Source organism: Lactuca saligna, chromosome 7 (genome assembly GCF_052625555.1).
Source record: "Lactuca saligna cultivar CGN05327 chromosome 7, ASM5262555v1, whole genome shotgun sequence".
NCBI lineage: Eukaryota > Viridiplantae > Streptophyta > Magnoliopsida > Asterales > Asteraceae > Lactuca > Lactuca saligna.
In genome coordinates, this window is record NC_136423.1 from 150,295,753 (window position 1) to 150,322,915 (window position 27,163).

At 34.3% G+C, this 27,163-nt stretch overlaps 1 protein-coding gene across 1 annotated transcript; it reads left to right on the top strand.

Moving 5' to 3' along the window:
* Positions 1-21,506: 21,506 nt before the first annotated feature.
* Positions 21,507-23,357, top strand: LOC145006374 (E3 ubiquitin-protein ligase RSL1-like). The gene is made up of 2 exons (XM_078965461.1): positions 21,507-22,383; positions 22,956-23,357. The coding sequence occupies exons 1-2, from the start codon at positions 21,758-21,760 to the stop codon at positions 23,125-23,127; spliced, it is 798 nt and encodes a 265-aa protein (XP_078821587.1). The 5' UTR covers positions 21,507-21,757; the 3' UTR covers positions 23,128-23,357.
* Positions 23,358-27,163: the final 3,806 nt, after the last annotated feature.

Below are 27,163 nucleotides of genomic sequence, written 5' to 3' on the forward strand. Positions count from 1 at the left end.
GCTGGAACAATCAACCACACTCCTCATTTTCTCTCATTTCTCTCATTCCACTAAGTAACAAACATCACTTTTTCTCTCAAACTCTTCTACACAAATTTTCGAGATCCAAGGCTGGATTCAAGTGTTCTTCCACACTTGGTAAGTAAAAATTCATCCTCCCTATTATTATTTCACTTCATTCTACTCAAATCTTTGGTTGCTTACACAAACTCCCTAACTATGATGTTAGATTCTCGAAAACCTTCAAGGCATCTCCAAGTGTTCTTGAATTAAACACTTCCATTCTTCAACAATCATCTACTGAAATCACTCAAGGTGAGTTCATACCCCTACATTTTCATGATTTCTCAAGTTTTCAGGGGGTGAATACAAGTTAAAACACTAAGAACCTATCAAAAGTTTTCTAACAGCCTTCATCAGAAAAGTTCAACTCCATTCACGGACTGTTTTGGGCATCTTACACATTTTTGTTTCCAAAACTGTACAAGGTGAAAATAGTTCAAGTTTTTAGCTTTAAAATGGCTACTTGCACATCTCCATACGATTTTTCTACAATTTATGGCGATTTTTACAAAACTGCCTATCATTTCAAACAACAATCCGGACCAGTCTGTGATTTTGGACTTTTTCACCCAAGTTAGAGGTCATTATAAATTGAGATAAAATTTATGAGCAAACTAGACACATTTTGTGAACTCTCAGAATTTACGGATCTAGTTTTCGACTTCGTATGATTTTTCTATGATTTTTCCAAAACAGGGCAGAATTGCTAAATTTTGCCAACAGCATGTAAATATCATAACACTTTGTATTATGTTAAGCAAAGTGTATAATCATAAGTTTTAGTATTTGTATGTGTTTCCTTGTTAGTTTATCATTATGAACTGAAACTAAGACATTCATATTAAATATTATTCATTCATTTTGGAACACGCATTATTAAACTATAAAAAGTATAGTTTGATAAATTCACAACACTAATACATTTCCATAAAAGAATTCATACATATTACATACATTTTAGATAAACTATAATAGGTATAGTTTATGATACATCACTCTACGCACTCGTACAAGAAGGGTACATTCATACAAGAAATATTTATATTCACACACATTTCACGTAAACTTGTTATCCTATATTGTGAGTTTCTCTATTTTTTCTTTCTCTCTCTCTCTCTCCCCGTACGTCCGAGTGCGGGATATAATTCCTGGTAGTTATAATCAAAATCTCCTTGAGGGAGAACGTGATACTTGTATATAGATCTATATTGGGATTGACACCCCACACCTTGCTGCTAGCTACAGTTGGACCTGCAGGTCTACGGGTGACAAATGTCATTTTATTTTTCGCGACACTGAGAACGTCGTGGCAGGTTCACATAGTCATAGTATGATTATAGCGACTCACATAGGGATATAACAATCCATAAGTTTGCGGGATTTTATTTTTAAAACCTAAATGAGTTTTATGTCGATTTAAAATCACCTTTTTATCTCTATGAGTACAGATATTACTGTACACTTTTGGTTTTGGTAGTTACGACTACACATCATTTGAAACCGCATTTATACTTTTAAGTATGGTCAATACTTGTTATTACTCGGTCCTCTAATTTAGGACTACATATATATAATGTATTAACAAACATGAGAACGTACAGAAATTTCGTTTAATTCAAAAGCGTCCATGTCCATTTAAATACATAACATTTTCTACTAATAAGAAGGGTTACTTATACATTTTGGTCTTCAGTCATAAGACGACATTACACAGGTTTTAAAGAAAATATCAGATTTTCTGGATACATACTCTAACGCTTTTTCGAGGAAAACGATTTACTTTTCTAACGAAATCTCTTATGAACTCACCAACCTTTGTGTTGACACTTTTCAAAACTACTTGTATTCTCAGGAATTCAGTGAAAACAGGAAATCAACAACGTTTTGAGGATGGGACGATAAATCGTCAAACAGTTCATTTCGTATTATAATGTAACTGATGTGAATCATGTAAACATGTGCTTCGATGTAACATTTTCAATTATATTTGTGTTGGTTGTATTTACTTTGAGCACTATTATACTCATTGTTGTGATACTCTACATGAAGTCCTCCACCCCCGGACGTTTCCGCCATCCTTGGTTTGGGGGTGCGACAGATTGGTATCAGAGCATTGTTTATAGTGAACTCAGTATATCAAACCACATAAGATATACAAACTATAAATGCATTGGGACTAAGTCTCTGATTTAAAGTTTCAAAACAACTATACTTTTAGAAACAAAAAGTTTCTTATTAAAGGTATACATGCATACATACATACTAAGGTCAGCACCACTCTAGAACAAAACAAAAGTAATGATTGTCGAATATCACAGGTAAGCTCGGGGATGTATGGTCAGTCTTGGGAGTGGCATAGCCTGATCAACTATGCTGGTCCGAGGAGTGATTAGCACATGCCCAAGAATAGTTGTGATATGTCGACAAGTCTAAAAACTTACCAACACTACCACAATAAGAACAGTAGAACAGAACATGAGTTTAAAACACTATAGGAGTATTTTGTAATATCATAACTTATATGAAAACTAAATAGATCCTTAATAATAGGTCTATAGTCCCTAAGTGGATACTTTAAGGTTATATAACTTAGAAATTATAGACATAGAATTTGTGGTCATTACTTTACTTCCTTTTCCTTGTTTGGATGTGGACTTAGAGTGGGATCACTTATTCAAAGGTCTATCGTATCTTGTTATATGTAATTAGTATGCACTACGTCATTATAGAAGTAACTAATAAGGATCACCCCTATAAGTAATTGATAATAGAGTTAGACGCATAGTACTTATCTCCTCCCCTCCTATTCTCGCAAATACGGCATAGCAAAATCCTACTTACCGGACGACCCTTACTTTTCTAATCCGAACTCGAGGAATGGTGAACGATTATGAGAAGAATCATAAGCGGGACCGGAGGTAATCAATCCTCCATGCATAGCAAGGGTTCCGTGAACCGTTTCGACTATAATGAACCTGTGACCCGTTGGGAAATCGTGATCGAGAGTTGAATGTCGACAACAATGACAACAACCACCATGTGGAGACCAACGAGGGTGCTATGACCTCAACCACGGGGGACTGACGGACAGAGCCCTCCCGGCAAAGACCCGGCAGATCGCGATCATCGGGGATCAAAACAGGAAGACTACAATCTGAGTTCAGAAAACTGCGCGCCACTATAAACCCCATCATCTCATGTACCGGTGACTCAGAATTATACTACTATTCCCGAGACCAACTCTCTTTCCAGAACCTTATCACCACCCGTGAAGAGGAAAGAGAGAAAAAGGGTAGGACACACAGCATTCAAAGAAAGGATGATTGTAGCCAAGCGCTGATTGGCAAAGCTACAAAACTACATCGACCTTGCCTCAGGCATCACAAGGGATGGATCATCGTAAGTAGAGTTCGTACCGCTCACCAGACCTGGTAAAGTAACTTCATAAGTATGTGCTGGTGCTACTCTATTGTAAGTGAAATCGCGACACAACAAATTAAGTGGTCATTCTAATCGAGAAATCTATCCTCTATCAAAACCCGCCCATGCACGAATGTGAAGTAGACCTGCATTGAGGTCAAAAATTTTCACTGAAACCATGATTTCTAGAGTCATATTAACAAGATGGGCTTAGGATGTACCTATCAGACTCGAAGGACTAACTAGCCTTAATTATATAACTAAGCACACATCAATAGGTCGTGATAAGGACTTAGCTTGGGTCAAGTATAAGGTTTCACTTGAATACCGAACTACTAAAATACATGAGTTTATTATACAAAGAATCTCATTATAATTGTTTTCAGAACACCCTAAACAACCGAGCTTTGATACAAATCGATATGAGATAAACTTAGTTAGAAAACTCGCGACATATAGCCATTCTATAAACTCATTATCGTCTCACCCTTTAAACATTAGTTGAGAAGTTTCGTCTTCATAGACCTATGGGTGCTATCATACCAGCACTAATGCACCGGAATCCCATCGAAATTCCTCAGCCAAGGTGTTCGGACGAACATGATTCTAAGAGGAGTAAAGCTTAACGTCCGTATGAAACCTACTCCTACCTACTGCCATAACTCCATCTCGGGAGCGTTAGCAGAGACACTAAGGATAGTACAGTAATGTGCAAAAATTTATATGCGTAAATATAAATTGTAAAGATGCACTTAAGACAATCATTTCCACTAACGAAGTCGTTTTTCGTCATGAAACAGAGCTATGTCTCCACCAAGAGGCAACAAACCAACTAGCAAGACACCAACACTTCAGATAGACGCTGCTACATTTCAAGCTGCAGTCACGGCAGCCGTGGCAGCCGTCATGGTGCATTTCAATACTAACAACATCAACAAGGGTGGAAGCGATACTTACAATACAAATTGTGGTAACAATCAGGGACACCAATGGGTACCTACCATCAAAAAATTCATCAGGCCACGAACCTTCGAACAAGAAGAGAAAGTTTTGGGACATGAAAAAGCGCCACCAATCAAAGGGATACACTAAAAGACAACAGCCTAAGGCCGCCTCTACCATTACAACAACAGTCATGACAAATGCCTCGACACTAGCCTCGGGGTCTGCCACCCAAATGCCTGCCAGACCATATAAGGGATCACTCCCAAAGTGCAACAAATGTGGTTTTCATCACCATGGGGCTTGCCGGGAGATGCACTGTAAAAACTGCAACAGGAAAGGGCATACCGTTCGTTTCTGTAGGGCCTCGGCCCATCACCTCCCTTCAATCAACTGCACCAAGGTAGGCCCAGTATGCTACCTATGCGGTGAAACGGGACACTTCAAGAGAGAATGTCCAACTGAGAAGAACGACGAAGGAACAGTAGGAATGTGATGCACACACCAACAGGAGCAGCAAGGGAACCATGTTAGGACTTTTGTAATGTTCCCAACGATAAAACGTTTAAGTACTATATGTTTGTAATGAATTTGGTACACTTACTAAAGTAACCTTCTTTCTAAAAAGTAGCTAAAATATTTTCTCTCTCATACAAATCAAACCAAAGACATTCATATGTGACCTTAGGAGCATTACCTGTAAGTTGTAATGACTTTGTCCATACATCGGGGATAATTTAAAATCAAAATACTTAAGTCTTGAAATAGATAATTCCATCCTGACTCCGATTCCATGTCTAGTATTAGGGGTTGAGTGGGGTCACCCACTCGACAAATTTCACGATGTCAATTTACATACGACAATCATATACCGCTCGATCGTAAGGAGACCTTTCAGGAGTCATGATATCAAGTATCATTACTGGCTATCGAAAACACACCCACTACCAGTGCTAGACACTGTAGTAGGAATCATCTACGATAATCATAACATCAAACAAAACGGAACACACAGAAAAGAAATACAGGACACTCTATCACTCTATTGATCTCTTCCTTTGTATACAACTTATCTCATGTTATCTAAAAAGATAGTGTTGTCGTTATTCAATTTTGATTGATATAGCCCTCGTCTTCCCGATTTAACGACTACAAAAGGGCCTTTCGCCTAACCCCCTGAATATCGAAACCATCGTCTCTCATAAATATCCAGCACGGACCCTTGGGTCATCTCTCGCTGTGGAACTCCAAAACACGCACCAGAGGAGTGTTATACTTCATAAAGCCCTATCACAAGTATTTACAGGAGACCTTTCGGGAAGGTCATGCATACAACAGACAAAGTTCAAGCAAGGAAGCTTGGGATGGATACAACCAGGTACGAATCTTGCCATGAACTTCAGGCCAAGGTTGCCCAGAAGGACGAGTAAATGTCCTACCATTCAAAAAGGCCTAGTCGTGTAAACCAAACCCACATACTTCCTACCGAGCTACAAGAGCTGTCAGGTCAAACCTGTCGAACTACTCAACAGTGAAATTGAAGAACCAAGTTTCTCACCATGAAAAGCTCTCGTCTTATTCTACAATTAGAAAGACAAATTGCTCACAATCCCATCGATTTCAGAGGCCCCGACAACATCTCTAATAGAAACCTTTACTATCTGCCTCGCATTGACGAATAGGCCGACCAACCTCAAGAAACGAGGTACCCTTCAGGAATTGGGCCTGAGATCTGAATATCACCAGTCACGAGTATGGAAGAAGGATATCCAAGAATAATCCTCCAATTTCGATAAAGATGTCGAAGGTTCGTTGTGATAACCCTCGGATAGGACCAGACCCACTCGTTGGATTCATGGACGTAATAAATAGGATATACCCTTCTTGCTAGGATCAGTTCATCATCGTCATTACAAATGACTTACTTATCTACCCTCGTAGTAAGAAGGAAACCAAGGAGAGAAGCTACAACAAACCACGGAAGAAATACGATAAGAGAAGTATTACCCGAAGTTCTCCAGATACGAGTTTAGGAATTGAGGAGTTCAATTCTCAAGACACATCGTTACCCAGGGTGGAAATTCATAAGGAACCTTTCAATTGATCAAAACCATTGAGAAACAGTCAGCACCGAAGGTGTTAGCAGAAATACGCCAAGATTCTGGGTCTTGCTGACCTACTGTCTTAGTTCCTTTGGAACTTCTCGAAAAATACGAAACCCCTCCCAACTTTGACCCAAAAGGGAGCAACCCTTGACAGGAAGAGAAGCAAGAGGAAGAAACCTTTAGAACGCCGGTATAACTGATCAAATTCCTCTAGAGACACTCACTCTGGGAAGGCTTAGTACGCTTCGGAAAGCATGGAAAGCCAACACCCCGAATAATTGTGTCTTTCGAGATTCTTGTCAGAATCAGCCCTGTAACTCGCTCCTTCAATCTACTCCCGCGAGTTTGGTAAAGTACACTCTACCCAACACGTCCCAAATTTACAAGAAGTACCTATCCGACGAGACTCTTGCAATTCCCCTCGACGAGATCGAGTTCCACAAGAGCCTCACCTTCTTAGAAGAACCATGGTGACCATGGATCGAGTTCAAGCGGATGAAACAACGCCACTTCCCATTAGTGAAAGTTCGCTGGAATATTAACCACGGACCTAGAGTCACATGGGAGCGCATGAGTCAGTCGATTAGGAAGTATCCTCACTTCTCGGCTTGATTATTCATGCCTACCCCCTTGCCTAACTTCAAATTTCGGGACGAAATTCCCTTTAACGGGGGGATGATGTGACAACCGTCAAATTTTGGTCAATTCAAAGTCAAATAAAGTCAACGAGTCAAACCGATCAGCTCAACTAACCTTGTGTATTAGGGTTAGTGTTATGTTCGTATTGTATAACTTGCTATGTTAATGGGAAAACATCACAGGAGAAAAGTTTGTGTTAAAAATTTCCTAAGCCTTCGTACTAATCAAGAACTAAACTGTGTTCGCATTTGGAATGAAAAATTTTGTGAATCGCATTTGATTAATTAGGTTAAAATGCGAAGGTGATTAATGCGAAGTTGGATTTAGCTTTGCTATAAGTTTCAATCGATTTTGAAATTGAGTATTGTTCGCATTTGTATGAGTGTAGTCGATGAATCGATAAAGCAAGAACATATGAGTTTTTGATTCGCAATTGGATTGATGATTGAGGGATGATTCGTGAAGAAAAACGCGAAGTCAAGGACTATGAAATTGTTGTTTGCAAGAATTTAAAAACTCGATTGTGGAGTTGTTGATGCTCATTTTGCGAAAGTAAAACAATCGAGTGTTCGCATCTATGAATCAATTTGAAGTCAATTGGGTTAATATTCGCATATGGGTTCAACATATGAATTTTTGATTTCGCAAGTTTAGAGTTCAAGAACTAAACTGTGTTCGCATCTGGAATGAAAAAAATTTTGTGAACCACATTTGATTAATTAGGTTAAAATGCGAAGGTGATTAATGCGAAGGGATGCGAAGGGTGTAAGAATGAAGATGCGAAGTATTTCACAGTAGAATGCGAATTGGGGAAGAAAACAGAAGATTTCAAATATTGTCCCTGGAGTTTCGCATTTTTGGAAATAAATACTCAACTTCGCAAATGGGGGTCATAAAATGATGAAATTGCAGAATTTTTAAAGAGATACACACACATAGACAACCACACATATATTTAGAAAATTAAACTAAAAGATGATAAATTACAGATTATAGCATTGTTCTTTGAGAATAAATTACTAAAAATGGGATATAGACAATTATAAGACATTGTTCTTGACTTTTGAGTCCAAAGACGTATGATCCGAACTTTAATTGTGAAATCGTCCTTGATTGAGTCAATTTCCTTTATAGGAGTAATATATTCCATTGTGCCTTGCAAGTTAAAAAAAAAAAAAAAAAAAAATCAAAGTCACAAGCAACCACCCCACACCCACTCTATGACCAGCCATACCTCCCCACCTTACCTATGTCACTTCAATGTTCCCTTACACTCAAATTTCACTCACTCCCACGTTTTTGAGCTGGAACAATCAACCACACTCCTCATTTTCTCTCATTTCTCTCATTCCACTAAGTAACAAACATCACTTTTTCTCTCAAACTCTTCTACACAAATTTTCGAGATCCAAGGCTGGATTCAAGTGTTCTTCCACACTTAGTAAGTAAAAATTCATCCTCCCTATTATTATTTCACTTCATTCTACTCAAATCTTTGGTTGCTTACACAAACTCCCTAACTATGATGTTAGATTCTCGAAAACCTTCAAGGCATCTCCAAGTGTTCTTGAATTAAACACTTCCATTCTTCAACAATCATCTACTGAAATCACTCAAGGTGAGTTCATACCCCTACATTTTCATGATTTCTCAAGTTTTCAGGGGGTGAATACAAGTTAAAACACTAAGAACCTATCAAAAGTTTTCTAACAGCCTTCATCAGAAAAGTTCAACTCCATTCACGGACTGTTTTGGGCATCTTACACATTTTTGTTTCCAAAACTGTACAAGGTGCAAATAGTTCAAGTTTTTAGCTTTAAAATGGCTACTTGCACATCTCCATACGATTTTTCTACAATTTATGGCGATTTTTACAAAACTGCCTATCATTTCAAACAACAATCCGGACCAGTCTGTGATTTTGGACTTTTTCACCCAAGTTAGAGGTCATTATAAATTGAGATAAAATTTATGAGCAAACTAGACACATTTTGTGAACTCTCAGAATTTACGGATCTAGTTTTCGTCTTCGTATGATTTTTCTATGATTTTTCCAAAACAGGGCAGAATTGCTAAATTTTGCCAACAGCATGTAAATATCATAACACTTTGTATTATATTAAGCAAAGTGTATAATCATAAGTTTTAGTATTTGTATGTGTTTCCTTGTTAGTTTATCATTATGAACTGAAACTAAGACATTCATATTAAATATTATTCATTCATTTTGGAACACGCATTATTAAACTATAAAAAGTATAGTTTGATAAATTCACAACACTAATACATTTCCATAAAAGAATTCATACATATTACATACATTTTAGATAAACTATAATAGGTATAGTTTATGATACATCACTCTACGCACTCGTACAAGAAGGGTACATTCATACAAGAAATATTTATATTCACACACATTTCACGTAAACTTGTTATCCTATATTGTGAGTTTCTCTATTTTTTCTTTCTCTCTCTCTCTCTCCCCGTACGTCCGAGTGCGGGATATAATTCCTGGTAGTTATAATCAAAATCTCCTTGAGGGAGAACGTGATACTTGTATATAGATCTATATTGGGATTGACACCCCACACCTTGCTGCTAGCTACAGTTGGACCTGCAGGTCTACGGGTGACAAATGTCATTTTATTTTTCGTGACACTGAGAACGTCGTGGCAGGTTCACATAGTCATAGTATGATTATAGCGACTCACATAGGGATATAACAATCCATAAGTTTGCGGGATTTTATTTTTAAAACCTAAATGAGTTTTATGTCGATTTAAAATCACCTTTTTATCTCTATGAGTACAGATATTACTGTACACTTTTGGTTTTGGTAGTTACGACTACACATCATTTGAAACCGCATTTATACTTTTAAGTATGGTCAATACTTGTTATTACTCGGTCCTCTAATTTAGGACTACATATATATAATGTATTAACAAACATGAGAACGTACAGAAATTTCGTTTAATTCAAAAGCGTCCATGTCCATTTAAATACATAACATTTTCTACTAATAAGAAGGGTTACTTATACATTTTGGTCTTCAGTCATAAGACGACATTACACAGGTTTTAAAGAAAATATCGGATTTTCTGGATACATACTCTAACGCTTTTTCGAGGAAAACGATTTACTTTTCTAACGAAATCTCTTATGAACTCACCAACCTTTGTGTTGACACTTTTCAAAACTACTTGTATTCTCAGGAATTCAGTGAAAACAGGAAATCAACAACGTTTTGAGGATGGGACGATAAATCGTCAAACAGTTCATTTCGTATTATAATGTAACTGATGTGAATCATGTAAACATGTGCTTCGATGTAACATTTTCAATTATATTTGTGTTGGTTGTATTTACTTTGAGCACTATTATACTCATTGTTGTGATACTCTACATGAAGTCCTCCACCCCCGGACGTTTCCGCCATCCTTGGTTTGGGGGTGCGACACATTTATATTGATGGTGTTCGCAGATGGGCAAAGTGCAAATACTGCAAAAAACAATTGACTGTCAGATCTAATGATGGAACAACACATTTGAAAGATCATTACAGGATATGTCTTAGGAAAAATACAAGGGACATTAGGCAACATATATTAGTTCAAGGGCAAAAAACTATTGATGGTAAAGCTTATAGGAGTAAGTATTCCGTTGATGATGAAGTATCTAGAGATGAACTAGCAAAGATGATTATACTTCATGACTATCTACTCTCCATTGTTGAGCATTATGGTTTTCGAAAGTATACTGAAAGTCTTCAACCTTTATTTAAGGTGCCTTGTCGTAATACAATCAAGGGCAATATAATGAAGGTATACGAGGATAAAAAAATTCATATCTTGAAATGTTTTGAAGAGAATGATAGTAGGATTGCTCTCACGCGTGATATGTGGACTGCAAGTAACCAAAAAAAAAGGTTACATGGCAATCACAGCACATTATATAGATGGCAACTGGAAGTTACAAAATCAAATTATGAGGTATTTAGTCTAAGTAATGTTATTATTTGTAATTTATATTGGATGAAGTTTTGAAGTGTTATATTTTTTTCAATGCAACTTTATACATGTGCCATCTCCACACACTGCTGATGCATTATCACAAGCTATGATGGAATGTTTTTTGGAGTGGAACATTGAAAACAAGTTGTCAACATTAACACTTGACAATTGTTCAACAAATGATGCCATCGTCGAAAATCTTCTAGGTACGCTTACTACTTCATCGCTAATTTTGAAAGGGAGAATATTTCATATGCGATGTTGTGCACACATAATTAATCTTATTGTACAAGATGGATTTTCTATGATTGCCAATGCAATTGAGAATGTTAGGAATAGTGTCTCCTTTTGGACAAGTTCTTCTAAAAGAATACAAGATTTTAGACTTTTTGCTCGGCAAGTAAGTGTTAATTTCCAAAAGGAGTTACTTCTTGATTGCAAAACAAGGTGGAATTCCCTTTATATGATGTTGAGTGTTGCTTTGGAGTATAGAGAAGTTTTTAATCGTTTGAGCAAAAAAGATAAACATAATGTTTGCTTGCCTAGTGAAGATAAATGGAATATGACATCGAATGTTTGTGAAAAATTGAAATTGTTCTATCAAGTGACTGAAAAATTTTCTGGTACCAAATATCCCACGTCAAACATTTTCTTCCCTTTGATTTGTGATATGAAACTATCATTGTTGAGTTGGAAAGTATCTCATAATAGTGTTATTAAGTCTATGGCATCAACTATGTTGATCAAATTTGAGAAATATTGGGATGTAATACATAATGTTATGAGTGTAGCAATTGTCTTGGATCCTAGGTATAAGTTAAAGTTGATCAATTATTTCTTTCCAAAGTTATATGGGGAAGAAGCAAGAAGTGAGATTATGAAAATACGTAACATAATTACTGAGTTATTTCAAGAGTATAAAAAGAAACATGATGATAAATGAGGAGATTCTTGGAAACGACAATGTGCGACAAACATCTCTGAGGGAGGAGGTTCTACTTTAAGCAAATCAACATGGGAGTTGGATTTCGAGAATATGCTTTCTGAGGATGATGGATTTGAAAAAACTGAGTTGGATGATTATTTAGCTGAGAAGTTGTTACCAAATGAGGAAGGTTTTGATATATTAATATGGTGGAAGTGCAATCGTTCCAAGTTTCCTATATTATAGAAGATTGCTAGAGATATCTTAGCGATTCCAATTTCTACAGTTGCTTCAGAATCAGCTTTTAGCATGAGCGGGAATAAGGTGACGAAACAACGTAACCGACTCAAACCGGAAACATTCGGGGCATTAATGTGTAGCCAAAGTTGGTTACGGAAGGAACTTCAAGGTGATGTTTTAATAAATATATCAATTGTTATATCATACATGAGCATAAAATATTAGTTTTTCTAAAAATAAGTTTTATATGTTTCAGGTAAAAAGCAAGGAGAACCAAAGGCTTTTGATCAGACGGTTGCATATGATGATGATGTTGAGTAATTTTTCAAGCAAACAAATAGAACCAAAGATTGAAATTTCTTTTGTGTAATCATATTCTCATTTTAATGGTTGTTAGACTTTATGATTGATGTAAACACAATCTAATTATGACATATGGTTTTGATATCTTACTTAAGTTGAAGTTATTTTTCGTGTAAGTTGATTTGAACATAAAACGGGGATCAACCGGGGATGGGCCGGGGATAAGCCCAAAATTTAACGGGGAGGGGGTTAAATTCCCCGCATCCGTTGGGGATGGGGATGGGGATGGGGATGATGTTACGGCCTCGGGGATGGGGACAGGGATGGTAATCCCCACCCCATTGCCATCCCTATTTGTGTGGCTGGGAAAACCTAGAAAGCCACTGCCACCACCGTGAGGTGGTGGCTGCCACCTTCTACCACCACCGGCCACCGTAGGGTGGTTGTGTGTGTGTGTCATTATGAGTGTGTGTAGCTTAGTGTGTGTTTGGTTATCTCGTTGTAATATTGTATTGATCGGAATAGTAAGAAAACTCTAAACCACCACCTTAGGGTGGTGACTGCCGCCACCGGCCGCCGTGTCGGGTGGCGGTGTGCCTTGTCTCGATTATGTTGATTCGTTTGGAGGGCTTGAAACCCTAATAGGCCCAAGGAAGCCCTAATGGGCCCAATAAGACTTAATGGGCTTAATGATATTCTAGTGGGCTTAATAGGCCCAATAAAGCTCTAATTGATCTAAAAGCCCAACAAATTAATTAATGGACTAGTATTAGGTTGGAAAACCCTAATTTGGGAGAATTAATCGGAACACACGGAAATTATTTAATAACTTGAGATATTAAATAATAATCATTGGTAAAGATTAATCTAAGCGATATTGGACTTAATGGATTAAGTCCTTAATGGATTAAGTCCTTAATGGGTTAAGTAGGAAACTTAACCCTAATTATCATTTTATGTGAAACCCTAATTTCACTTGGATTATAATGGGCCATCCAAGATCAAGCAAATGGACTAGAATAATTAATGGGCTTTGTGGTAAGGCCCATATGAGGAGTTGGGCCCAATTTGTAAAATTGGGCCATATATGGGCCATAGTTTGGGCCTTTATGATTATGTGATACTGGGCCATTAGAATGTTGAATGTTGGACTGGACTAAATGGTTGGGCCTTATGGTAAGACCTTGTAAGGGTTTGGGCCCAATTTAGAAAATTGGGCCATATGTTAGGCTTTGTTTCCTAGTTGGCTTTGGGCTTATGGATTGGGCCTTGTTGGGCTTAAATAAGCCAAGCCTGGGGTAATGTAATAATTATCCAAGTATGTATTATGGTTATGTGTTGGGACCTAATTATTAATTGGGTGTTATTTTGGTGTTGACAGTTCGGGAATCTCTCAACCAATAGCTGGGGTTCAGCCTGCGGGACTTCAGTAGTGTGGGATTGTGTCTACGGGACTTCAGCCGTGTGAGGTGAGTTACCTTCTAGTAGCGGTGGGTCTATGGCCACAATGCCGACCCACCAGTAGGAGTTGTTGTTAGATGATTGTTATTGTGATAATTGTCTATGTTTGCTACTACCTGTTATGTTTATGTGCTAGCATGATATGATCTTATCTGATAGTGGTAGTAGGGGGTGAAATAGTCCCCGGTTATCGGTCGATAGGGCCGAAGGGGTAGATTAACTATGCTAGACAGATTATGATATATGTGATATGATATTATGTGGTAGTAGTAGGGGTGAAATAGTCCCCACTTACCGGTCGATAGGACCGAAGGGGTAGGCCAGCACCCAGATATGCTAGGAAATATATGACTTATGTGTTTATGCTATGCTTTTATGTGGTAGTGTTAGGGGTGAAATAGTCCCCGGGACCGGTCGAGAGGACTGAAGGGGAGCCCAACACCCAGGTATGCTAGGCAGTATCCGGTCGAGAGGACCGAAGGGGAGGCTAGCACCCAGATATGCTAGGCAGTATTCGGTCAAGTTGACCAAAGGGGTAGGTCCGGAACCCAAATATGCCTAACAGTATATGTATGTTATATGATTGTATGGTATGTGGTATGATAGGGGAACTCACTAAGGTTCGTGCTTACGGTTTTCAGTTTTGGTTTCAGGTACTTCGTGTTTAAAGGAAAGGAGCTGGCTTGATCGCAGCGCATCACACTATGGTTTTCCGCACATGAGATCTTTGGGATTACACTCTGATATTGTTTTATGATAACATGTTTGATTATTTCTACTTTGGTTTTGACATTACATGATATTACAATGTTTTATTACACTGTTGGTTTTATAATGACGTATTTAAAAATGAAATTTTTGGCCTGTATTTTTGGGATGTTACAAGTGTTGGGTTTTGAGCAATCTAACACTTCCTAAGTGTGCATGCAACCCTAATAAACCTTGGATCTATGTTTGTCTAAATACATGCAAAATAATAATATTTCGAAGGTTCATAACCTATCTAACATGACATGGGGTACTTTTAAACATAAAAGAATTAGATGAGATTACATACCTTTTGATGATGAGTTTGATTCCTAAGGAGTTTGAGGGCCAAACACCAATAGTGTGAATGCCTCAAATGGAATCACAAATCACCACAAACTCTTGGAAAACTTTGAGAGAATGTATACACACTTATAAAATCGGTCACACACAAACACACATACTCTAGTTACACTAGTTTCACTAGTGGCTATTTCATGCAACATAAGCATGCTTATATAGTGTACATGATTAGGGTGAAACCCTAATAACCCATGACTTTTCCTTTTCCAAGGATCCATGGGTTAAAAGCTCCATGGATCATCGATGGACTTCCATACAAGCCTAGCCCATTAACAAATGAGTGTTAGCCCACACCATATAAAACCAATAGCCCACAATCTAATTAGTCTTCCTTTTAATCTCTAAATTAATTCATAATTAATTTAAGACTAAGACTAATTAAATAACATGACTTCATATTAATATATTATAACTTACAATATATTAATAAACATATGTGTATAATTCTCATAAAATTATCCATAAATAGTTTGGATGAAATGCAACCCAAATGGACCATGCCGGGTCGGGTCAAGTATATACCAAATAAGTTATGGACTTAGACACCTTATCCAACAACAAGTTGGTATCAGAGCCTTGGTTTGAGGGATTCGGATATACTCTCGGGTGTGTCTGAACTCAAACTAAGGGCTTGGTATGAAAATTTTCAAAAGTAAAACCACTTTATAAAAAGGAGTTTGAAAGGAATCTGAAAAGAGAAAGGAACTTTGAGAAGAACAAAGTGTGTGATGCATGTAATCAGCCGAGCTCAAGTAAGTTTTCCCCAAGATACCCATACATGCTATGATATGTTATGTTACGATATGATTATGAGAATTGAATGTTAGATTAGGGCTAAGGATCTAGGAGGATGCCTTATATGCCTATTATATGTGCTTGTAGACATGCATGCTAGTACTGATCAGTCAGTGATAGGATAGTCTGTTTAGGTTATGCATGATTGTATGAGCCTTTTAATTGCATGTATAGATTCCTGATTAGAGGATAAAATGATTTGATTGGAATATGATGGTTAGATTTTCCATTGTATGAATGTTGTTTGCTTTGTGCTTTGTGGGACTCTTAGTAATGTGAGTTAGCTATTAAGTGAATATGCTAAGTCACATGTGGCACAGGCTGGATAATCTCAGAGTGATAGATTTGACCCTATTGCGCAACTCTCGTTTGAGTCTAACCGTTATAGGGATGAGTCTATTACTTGAAGGATTATCTGATCTCTGCTGCATGTGGCTATATTCATGAGGTAGGTAGTTGACATTACTGGGAATCTTTCGGCAGTTGAGGACTGGGTAAGTTCGGGAACCTAGGGAAGCCTAGGATATATTTCAGTGAGTTAGTAGTGAGGATCAGTTAGACTTGGGTGTATCAGTTGAGGAAGTGATTTGGAGGATCTGGGACGATTGCTGAGGAAAGTATGGATAGGTGTGGAATGCAACAATACTAATTCTTGTGCTAGATTGTTAGTTGTATGTTGTCTCATTTGTACGTATGAATGCAACAACTGACATGGCTTGAATGGATGCTGTTACTGAATTGTGTATATCCTTTCCCTGTTCGAGTGTAGTTGGTTAGTTCAGATGATAAACACTGGGTTGTTGTAAAAAAATAATTATTGTGGGTTCATCTTATACTATCTTCATCCTCCTTGCCTGCATTTGGTGTAAATGGAATGAACTTTTGGATGTCTCGGTTTGATACACATCCACTGATTGATGCATTTCTGTTATCAATATCAACTATATCTCTCAAGATGCCATATGGTTATCATTATGTAAGTATATATATTAATTTTAGTAAATGTTAGTTTATAATGAAGGAACAGTCACATTACTTGAACCTCAGATTTGGTTTTACATGATTGACATTTGATTTTCCAAGTCATGTCTGCTTCAACTGATTCTAAGCAATTTGAACATGTGTGTGAGAAGCTTCTATCTTGGGTTGGGAAACGCATGTTGCCTCTTATCCATGCTGTTTTTTATTGTTTTTGAAAACAAATAATGTTAATTGTACGGTGTTTAGTATAACTTAAAAAATATTACTTTTAAGGCTTCATTAATTGGTATTACTTACATATTTGAAGTTTGTGATTGTTTTAGCGATAGAAACTATGTCTTTCTCTTGTGGATATGGAAGTAAAATCTCAATGTCCTTTTATGCTTTCTTACAAAGTAATTCCTTAAGTTCTGTTTATACATGTGGCATAGATGTAACAGTTAGTTTCAGTTACAAGTTCTAATAAACTTATAAAGTTTTTGTTAAAAGAAACCATTTCTATCCGTTGAAGATCTTTTGTCACAGGTGCATTAATCATGATTCCAAGATCTTTTGTCAGAGGTGCATTAATCATGATTCCAGAGCCTATTCTCGTGCTTGGTGATAGACATGAAAGTCAATTGATGAATGTAAGTAAGTTTTGTGTAGTTGATGATGTATATTATGTGTTAATATAATCTATAATCAGGTAAACTAACCGTTAAAGGTAGTTACTTTGACACACATAGCAAATGTTAATGGTCTCGTCATTCTTCCCGATTTAGTTCCACAACAAAAGTAAGAGAGGTTTTTTCTGTATAGGAGGGTAGAAACATCAAATTTCATATGATAATAATATATGTTAAATAATAAATCTTTGTGAATGGAAGTGGTTTTTTTGTACTTACTCTTCATTGACAATAATCAAAGTTCTTTTTGTTTTCAGATTTGGTCCTTGAGATATGACATCAGTCGGGAAGCATTTCCCCTTTAACTGTGGAAAAATATATATATAAGTATTAAAATTAGAATATACGCTTATTATAGTGGTGAGTTTGAATAGTTTCTCTTACATTGGTAAGTTTCATTTTCAGGCTTTCAGCATGTTTCTACACTTCACTAAAAGGGGTAAAATGGAATTGACATTGTAAATTAAGATGTCAGAATCAGTTATTATAAGAAAAAAAATATATATGAAGTAAAAGTTGTATAAGCACTGTCCATTTTATTAAGAAGATAAACCTCATGAAACTGCAAGGTTAGAACCTTAACATTCACATGCATTACTAAAAACGTAATGTTGAGAAAAAAAAATGAAAACTTGTATAAAGTGGGATGGATTCTTTATTTACAACAAAAAAGAAGAAATATATGCAAAACTGTTAAAAAAAACATAGAACAAGAAATTTGGGTAGAAAGCACATTGTCCATTGCTTCTTTGATAGTAAATGAAAAGAAATTTTGGTTTACAAAAGATAAAAAAGTCGTTTACACGGGTGAAATAAACAGGAAAGAAGCGACCAGAAATCGACATGCATAAAAAAATTAGAAACCTAAATGTTGAATGGAAGAATAAAGCTAACAAACATGCATTCATCTGTGAAATAGAATAATAGATAATGTTAAGAAAAGTTAAATACCTCGTATAGTGGTAATTAAATTGCAAGAAGATGAAAAAGACCGATAGTTCAAATGTGATACATGATGATTTAACTGAGATGTTAAAGTATTTGGGTTTCTTAGAGTGGGTTTCTTGTAGGACGAGTTCAAAAAGTAGATGAAGGTGGCAGCAAGATAAGGAACTTGGAAATAAGAGATGCCACGTGTTGTGAGGAGGTGTTGATGTTCTTTTTAGAATGTATATGAGTTCTAGAAGATATAAAGACCGATGAAGGCAAAAGGTAAATAAAATTTGAGCCCAATAAAATGAAAGCCCAATGAGTCTAAAAAAGCCTAAGTGAATGGAGGGAAAAAAATAACAGAATAAACATTTACTAAAATTATTTAACCAAAAATGTATTTCTTATACATCAATGCATGGTCTTTTTTTTTTTTTTTCAGTAAGTAGTAAAACAGAAGAAATTAGATTAATTGATAAAAAAAACCAACGGAAATGTTTAATTTTTCAATTTACCTAAAAGTAGACAAAATTACAAAATATGCAAAATTACAATATATACAAAATTACAAAATATGCAAAATTACAATATACAAAATTACAGGATGGGTCCATATACTTTACTAGATTTAACACTCTAAGGAGAATGTTGGAAACCTTTATGCATATAGTCCATATTGTTTTATTTTATTTTCTGGTTGGTCCTTGATCATATAAAAAGATTTATTTTGTTATTTATTATTTATTTTTTTTTTTTTTGCATTTTCATTATTTAAAAAAAAAAAGAACATAAATCTCTCTCTCTCTCTCTCTCTAGGGTTGTTCTTCATGAACGTGCACATGCACATTCCCTCACTCCTCGACATCTTTATGAACACATTCAGACACTTCAAAATTTAGGAGTTTATTCTTTTAAAACACACATACATTCATGAATAAACACACCAATTGTCCATTTGCCACCACCTTCATCGCTACCACCACATATTGTCACCACCGTTACTAACACCACCATGACCGTCTACAACCGACCCCCCCCCACCCCCCACTTAATAAAAATAATCATCTAATTACTGTGATTTCAGCGCTAACATGAATAAATATCAAACACATAAAGAACTTGATGAAACTGGGTTAATCAATCAATTACAACTATATATATACACAAAACATTCGATAATCAAATATATTGAGTAAATTACACGAATGGTCCCTATGGTTTAGGGTAATTTGCGTATTTGGTCCCTAATTTATATTTTTAACTCGGAAGGTCCCTATTGTTTGTTTTTGTTACGCGCTTGGTCCCTATCATACATAAAAAGACTATTTTACCCTTGATTTTTTAATCTATTTAAATAAACACACCCCCAACCCCACCCCTCTCACCTTACCTTACATGCCCCATCATTTTTTTCTATTTAAATAATAGTCGTTTTGGGTAAGACGGGGACCAAGCGTGTAACAAAAACAAACATTAGGGACCAAGCGCGTAACAAAAACAAATAGTAGGGACCTTCCGAGTTAAAAAAATAAGTTAGGGACCAAACGTGCAAATTACCCCAAACCATAGGGACCATTCGTGTAATTTACTCAAATATATTATAAGAATTATGAAAATAAAAATCTAAGGTAACATCACAATATATAACTTCTTTGAAATCAAATCCAAGATTGAGTCAAAAATATAAAATTTGATTTAAAATGAAAACATGAACTAAAAATCCCAAAATTAAACTGAAATCATATAAATCAAAATTCTAATTTAGAATGAAAACCTAAATCAATTTTTATAAATTCCATTTTTGTTTCACAAATTATATAATCACTTTCACGTAAGGATCCCTATATTAATGCATGTTATTAAATCAAAATCTAACAAGCAAGGTGTTAAGGGTTGGCTGGGGACTTTTCCCATCACCTTACTTTTCCTCTAACTATTACCTTCATCGATGGAGCTCTATATCGAATGAACCCTCATCCTCTAACTGCCACCTTCATTTATAGGTTTCGAATCAAAAGTATTTGCCTCCTCTTCTACTAGTATTTGTTGGTAACGAGTTTGTGGGAGGAAAAGGAGGAGTTGTTAGTGAGGGAGAGAGGAACGATATAGATCTTCAAGCTGGGTGCATGTAGATGTTATTGTGATAGCAATGGTTGGTTGACTGGTAGTGGTAAGGTAGAGACATCACTATTTCTTTAAAGAGAATGAGAAATGAGTTTTTGGGTTAAGCACGATATGGGTAATTTTTTTTTTTTAATAATATTTAACCAACCCGACAACCATATGAAGTTTTACCAACCCAACGATCATATATTTCAACTCGTATTGAATGTTCAGCCATTAGTTAAGATAAAAATATATCGAACGCATATAAAACTTTACCATGAATAAATTGTATCTCCTAAACTTAAAGGCTCGATTAATATTTGTTTTCCCCAAAATCCCAAGTACTAAAGACAAACATGACATCATTACAAAAATAAAGTCTTAAGTATGGAAACCCAAAAAAGAGTGACAAACATGACATCATTATGAACATAAAGTCCGCAAACCTAAAAAAGACAAGCCAACTTAAAGGGGTGTTTGGATAGGAAAAAAAAAAAATTTATTACTTATTGCTTATTCCCACTGCAATAAGCTAGTTTAAGTATTTGAATAAAATCTTTAAAATCAGCTTATTATGTTAGAAATAAAGTAAATAAACTAATTTTAATAAGCATATTCTCCTTGCTTATTGTTTATTCTCATTACAAATAAGCTAATAACAATAAGCTAGTAAGCTAATCCAAACACCCTAAATATAATTGTGGTGGGGATGTAAATCTGAAAAAGGAAAGGACCAATTAAGTAATTTTGGTCCTAAAATATTATATGCATTTATAATTTATAATAATCGGTACGGGTCCTTTTTTTCCAAGTACGGTCCCAGTTCTCACCCCGGCTTGGACTCTAGAGTCGATAAAGTGGACTCATGAATGACCAGGAACCCTAAATCATCCCCATGGAGGATACCAAAAACACAGCGATTTTCGCCACAATTACTAGCAATTTTCCCTTGTAAATGCCTTCAGTTTACGCCATTACTCGACACCACTCTATAACCTCCACCCCTCCTCCTCACAATTTCACTGCAAATTTTTCTTTTTGGTTTTTGGTTAGATGGGAAATGTTAATCAGAAACCCCAACCAAATTCGCAAACCCTTCAACAAATTGAAGAAGAAGAATCAGCATCATCGACATTCACCTGCGAGATTTGCATAGAACCCGTAACACTCCCGAACAAGAGATTCAAGAACAGCAACCGATGCGTCCACCCCTTTTGCACCGACTGTATGATCAAATACATCCAAGTGAAACTCGAGGACAACGTATCTGACATCAAATGTCCAGCTCTCACCTGCGATCACTCCCTCGAGCCCCTCTCATGTCGCCCAAAGATTGCACACCAACTGTTCGACAAATGGTGTGACGTACTCTGCGAGTCGGCGTTGCTAGGGCTTGATCGAGCTTACTGCCCTAACAGAGATTGTTCGGCTTTGGTTATCAACGAGTGTGGTGGCGAAGGTAATTTAAAGCGATGTGTATGTCCTAATTGTAAGAAAGCCTTCTGTTTCCGATGTAAGGTTCCATGGCATGCTGGGTATAGGTGCGAGGAGAGCGGTGAAATGAGGGATCGAAACGACATCGCTTTTGGTATTCTTTCCGAGAGGAATCAATGGATGAGGTGCCCTATGTGCAGACACTGTGTTGAACTTGTCAAAGGTTGTGCCATTGTTAAATGCAGGTATCTCTTATTCCCTCTATCAAACCCATATCAAAGATTCCGTTCACAAATTCAGGATTTTTTTTTCATATATTAATGTGGATAACTTGATTGTTTTGTTTATTGTGAATTTCTTATTCAATTTAAGAAAGAAAGAACAGATTGAGGGTATTGAGGGAAAGAATCAAGATAAATTAGAATTTAGAAGGTGGAATCCATGGTTAACTGATTAAATCCACAAATTGTGTCTAAATTTTCAAAAAAAAATTCATGGTTTTTGGCGTGTTTCCTAGCTTGATTACGGTTATAATTGAAGTAAGAAGAAACTTTGCATCATATGTTGTTTCTTGATTTAAAAAACCGAGAATGACATTTGGTGTTTTCATACCTAAATTTCTCCTAAATTTGGAAAAGTTTATGTTTTGGGAAATTCAAGATGATCATATTTACAACGAAACTTTTTGCATATCATATCCATATGGTGTCTCCAAAACCCAAAAAGAATATAAAATTTTCAAGATTTTCTTGATTTGATTCTTGTTCTTGTTCTTGAATATGAATATATGATGATGCGTTTTAAACATTTGGTGTAGATGTGGAATTGAATTTTGTTACAAGTGTGGAAAAAAGGTGGATCACCATTGGTGCAATTGTCGAAGATCATCTACATTTTGCATGTGGATTTTTCACTTGTGCATAGTGATTTTGGTTCTATGGCCATTTTTTCTTCTATTTACAGCTATAACAAGAAAAGGCCACCATTGATTTGACTCATAGAAGAAGATGATATTATATCATAGAGGTCTTTTTAATGATTTTCATATTATATCATGCGAGAGAATGTAAATAAAAAATTGCTAAATACAAGCTTTGGTTATCATATTAGAATAAGTCTTGAAGCCCTCTTTCTCTCTATGTAAAGAGTGATATTATATATTACTTGTGATGGATTTATATAATCCAAAATTACTATATTTACCATCTTTTTGTTGTTCTTTTGTTGTTTATCTTGTTTTTGTTATATTGCTTGGTTGTTTTTCTTGTGATAGTGTGATGCTTTTTTGGATCACATTTTAGTGTGATATGAAACTTGTCAAATTTTCAAGCAATGTGATACTTCGAAGATGTTGTACTGCATTTGACATGTATGACATTTGGATTGTGATATACATGTGATAAAAATTGCAATTTTGTATCATGATCTTCATCATCGAAAATAGTTTTATTAAGTTTGGTTATGTTACATGAAACTATAGGCATATGATAATTATAATTGCTTTTTTTTCAAACATATTTGGTGCTTATGTGTAGGCCTCATTTGTTACATAGAACATGTTAGCATTGTATCTAGCATGTGTTTTATTTGGACTATGATTATTGTCCATGAGATAAAAATTATAATTTTATATTTGTGATGTATTTTATTTGAACTATGACTAATGTCAATGAGATAAAAATTGTAATTTTATATTTCACCCTAAAGTCTAGAACATGGAACCACTCTTGATCTCTTCCCTATCAAAAAACTTTCATGCGATCGAACACAGTAGTATTTTTTGTTTTCTTTTTCAAAATATTGAAACAATATGGTTTAATTGATTTTGCAATGTCTATTACTAAATGCGTCGTTAATGGAAAAAAAAAAAAAAAAAAAAAAACTACCTTCATTTTTTACTATTTTTTGAAAAAACCCCGAGATTCGTACAAATTTATTACACACCCTTTTTTGATTAAGCTTCCATTGTTTGCATATATATATATATATATATATATATATATATATATATATATATATATATATATATATATATATATATATATATATATATATATATATATAACAAAATTAAAGAAAAATAAAGGTTATTGCAAATTATATTATAGTTTTTGTTTGTAGTTTTCAAATAGAGAAAAGCTAAGAAAAATCCACCATATTTTCGTCAAATGCTTAAAAAACCTATTATATTATTTTTTAGTGCACTAAAACTCTTATATTTTCGGGAATTTTTATTTAAGGTTTTCCGACCTCAAAAAAACCTAATATATTTTCATTAAATGATTAATAAAAACATTATATTTTTTTAGTGCATTTAAACCCTCATATATATATATATATATATATATATATATATATATATATATATATATATATATATATATATATATATATATATATATATATATATATATTTTTAATCTAATGAATTGTATAATGTTAAGAATCAATTATCTAACATTTTCGGCTATCTAGGATATACCGAACTCGATCCTTTAAATGATATATTATAAAAAATATAAGAATCTTAAGGTACAAATAAATAATATAATGGTTTTTTAAAGATTTTGATGAAAATATATTGGAATTTTATTTTTAACGCATGTTTCATGTAAATGGGTGGTGGGGTGCCTTTAAGATAAATGATACCAATTGTCCCCACGCGCTTTGCCTATTTCAAAGAAATTGCTAAATAAAACATATTTATGGATATGCATTTTATTGAGTAGATAAGATATGGTCACATTCAAACCATTTTGAGAGCTTTTGGAGCATCTGATTCGGTTTTAAAATATTTGAACAAACTGAATCATTCAGAATTAGACTTAATTAAACCTAACTCATTCGGCATGTATCAAACGACTTTTTATACCATTTTATCAAAATTTTAATATATTTTTCACTCGTTTAATTTATAAAATCGTCTTTTTTTCAAAATTTTAATATTAATGTTTTACAATAAAAGAAATTGTGTTTATTTAATTATAGCATTCTCAATCATTTACCCTATCGTTACACAGATTCAAATGGAGCAAAACTTTATCTTAAGAAAAATTGGCAGTACCACTATCACCTTGGCAGGCTTTATTTCCAAAGATATCTATCTTATCTCATAATTTTACTTATGATAGTAAAAGGTCAAAAATTCAGCTCTACATGTGTCTCTATAGATTTTGAACAATAAAATATTGGATACCTATGAAACTTAGAGGCCAAGCTTAAGATACCTTTAATGGAAAGCATCATAATTTCGAAATATTTAAATAAGGATAGAAGACTAAAATTTGTGATAAAAGTGTTGGGGATAACTGTTCATTGTTGAATAATGAATAATTACCAAAATAACCATTTTTCATATACATGAATATCGGATAATGATGTTTCTTATAAAATATGAAAATGATTATGAAGTTTGAAAATAGACATTTTCGAACTCCTTGAAAATTTCAAATTTTATCATGAGTTTCAAATATATTTTTTTCATGTGTTTGGGTTGAGTTTTGAACTCTATTTTCATGTTAGATATCTATTTTAATGATATTATAGAGAAGAAAGATGGGAACCCAAATTTTAATGAAATTTGTTCGTTACAAACTGAAGATTTGAAATTAAAATGTGAGGAGAATGATGAAGAAAAATGATAGAGAAAAAAAAATTAATAGGTAAAACTCTTGAATATAGGAGTTCGAAATTTAAAATAGAGAGCCACTGTGATATTTTACTTTTTGAAAAAAAAAACAAATTAAAAAAAACTTTTATTCAGCTGTAGCTTGAAGCTTTTATTTTGATTAAAAATATCATATCCAAAATCTAATTCACGATTTTTAGAGCTTTTAGATTTTTAGATTTTATTTCATTTTACACATTTCAAACTATTACAATTATTTTTGCAGAACACTTAAAAAAATAAAAACTATAGTTTTCAACTTTCAACTATTAATTAATTTTGCCAAACATACATTATAATTGTTTACTTTTCTTGTTTAAAAGTGATAAAGATATTATTTGTTTTTTTACTCTCCTTAGGTTAGAGATGGTTTATTAAAAATAATATACCTGCTTTATTTAGGTCATTTACTTTCGTTAATTTAGAATTAGTTTCTTAGATGTATATGTTGTCTACCATCTTTAATGTGGTAATGTTACTATTTTTAGTGAATTGGTCTGAAAATCATATTCTAAGTTTTATGTTCATAACCCTTGGAATTGTTTGTGTTCCTTTTTACCCCTCAGTGACACCAATGCGAGCTTTATCAATGATTGTAGTAATTTTTTATCAGTTATACTATTCTTTTGATATTTGTCTTTTTGTTTCTTTTAATTTTTTCTGTTGAAGTCGATTACTCTTTCAACCCAATTCATTGCATCAAGTCTTATAACTATTATAATGTTTTGGAAATTAAATCACAAAAATAGAAATGGCAAGATCGATAGATCAACCGATCATACCATTTGGATAATAGATCAAAATAGTTTGAGTTAAAATTAGTATAAAATCCATAATATTCGTCTAACTAGTTTATATATATATATATATATATATATATATATATATATATATATATATATATATATATATATATATATATATATATATATATATATATATATATATATATATATATATATATATATATATATAAAGTTAGGATTTGTTTTTCAAAACTAGTTTTAAGTTGCAATCTAATAATCATAGTTGGTGGCTAAAAGTTATAGTTTTATATTATATAAAAATGTTCGATAAAAATAGTTATAACATTTTAAAGGTGTAAAATTATATAAAAACTAAAATTAAAGTTATTAAAAGATATTGCAACAACTTTTGGATCATGCATTGTTTGTTTAAAATAAATAAATAAAAATTAACTTCATACTTACGAACAAAACTTTTTACTCGATTTTTCTTAAAAACTAAAAGTTTTTATAAACTTGCTACCGAAATACCCTTAATTTCAGAAAAACTATTTTTTCAGAATAAATAAATTACCTTTCTTAATCTTAATATACTAATAAGTTTTGTTCGAG

Excerpts from the sequence above, each read along its gene's own strand:
- LOC145006374 (XM_078965461.1), top strand. The coding sequence starts at position 21,758 with ATGGGAAATGTTAATCAGAAACCCCAACCAAATTCGCAAACCCTTCAA. Across the intron at positions 22,384-22,955 it reads TGTGCCATTGTTAAATGCAG|ATGTGGAATTGAATTTTGTT; the intron begins GTATCTCTTATT and ends CATTTGGTGTAG.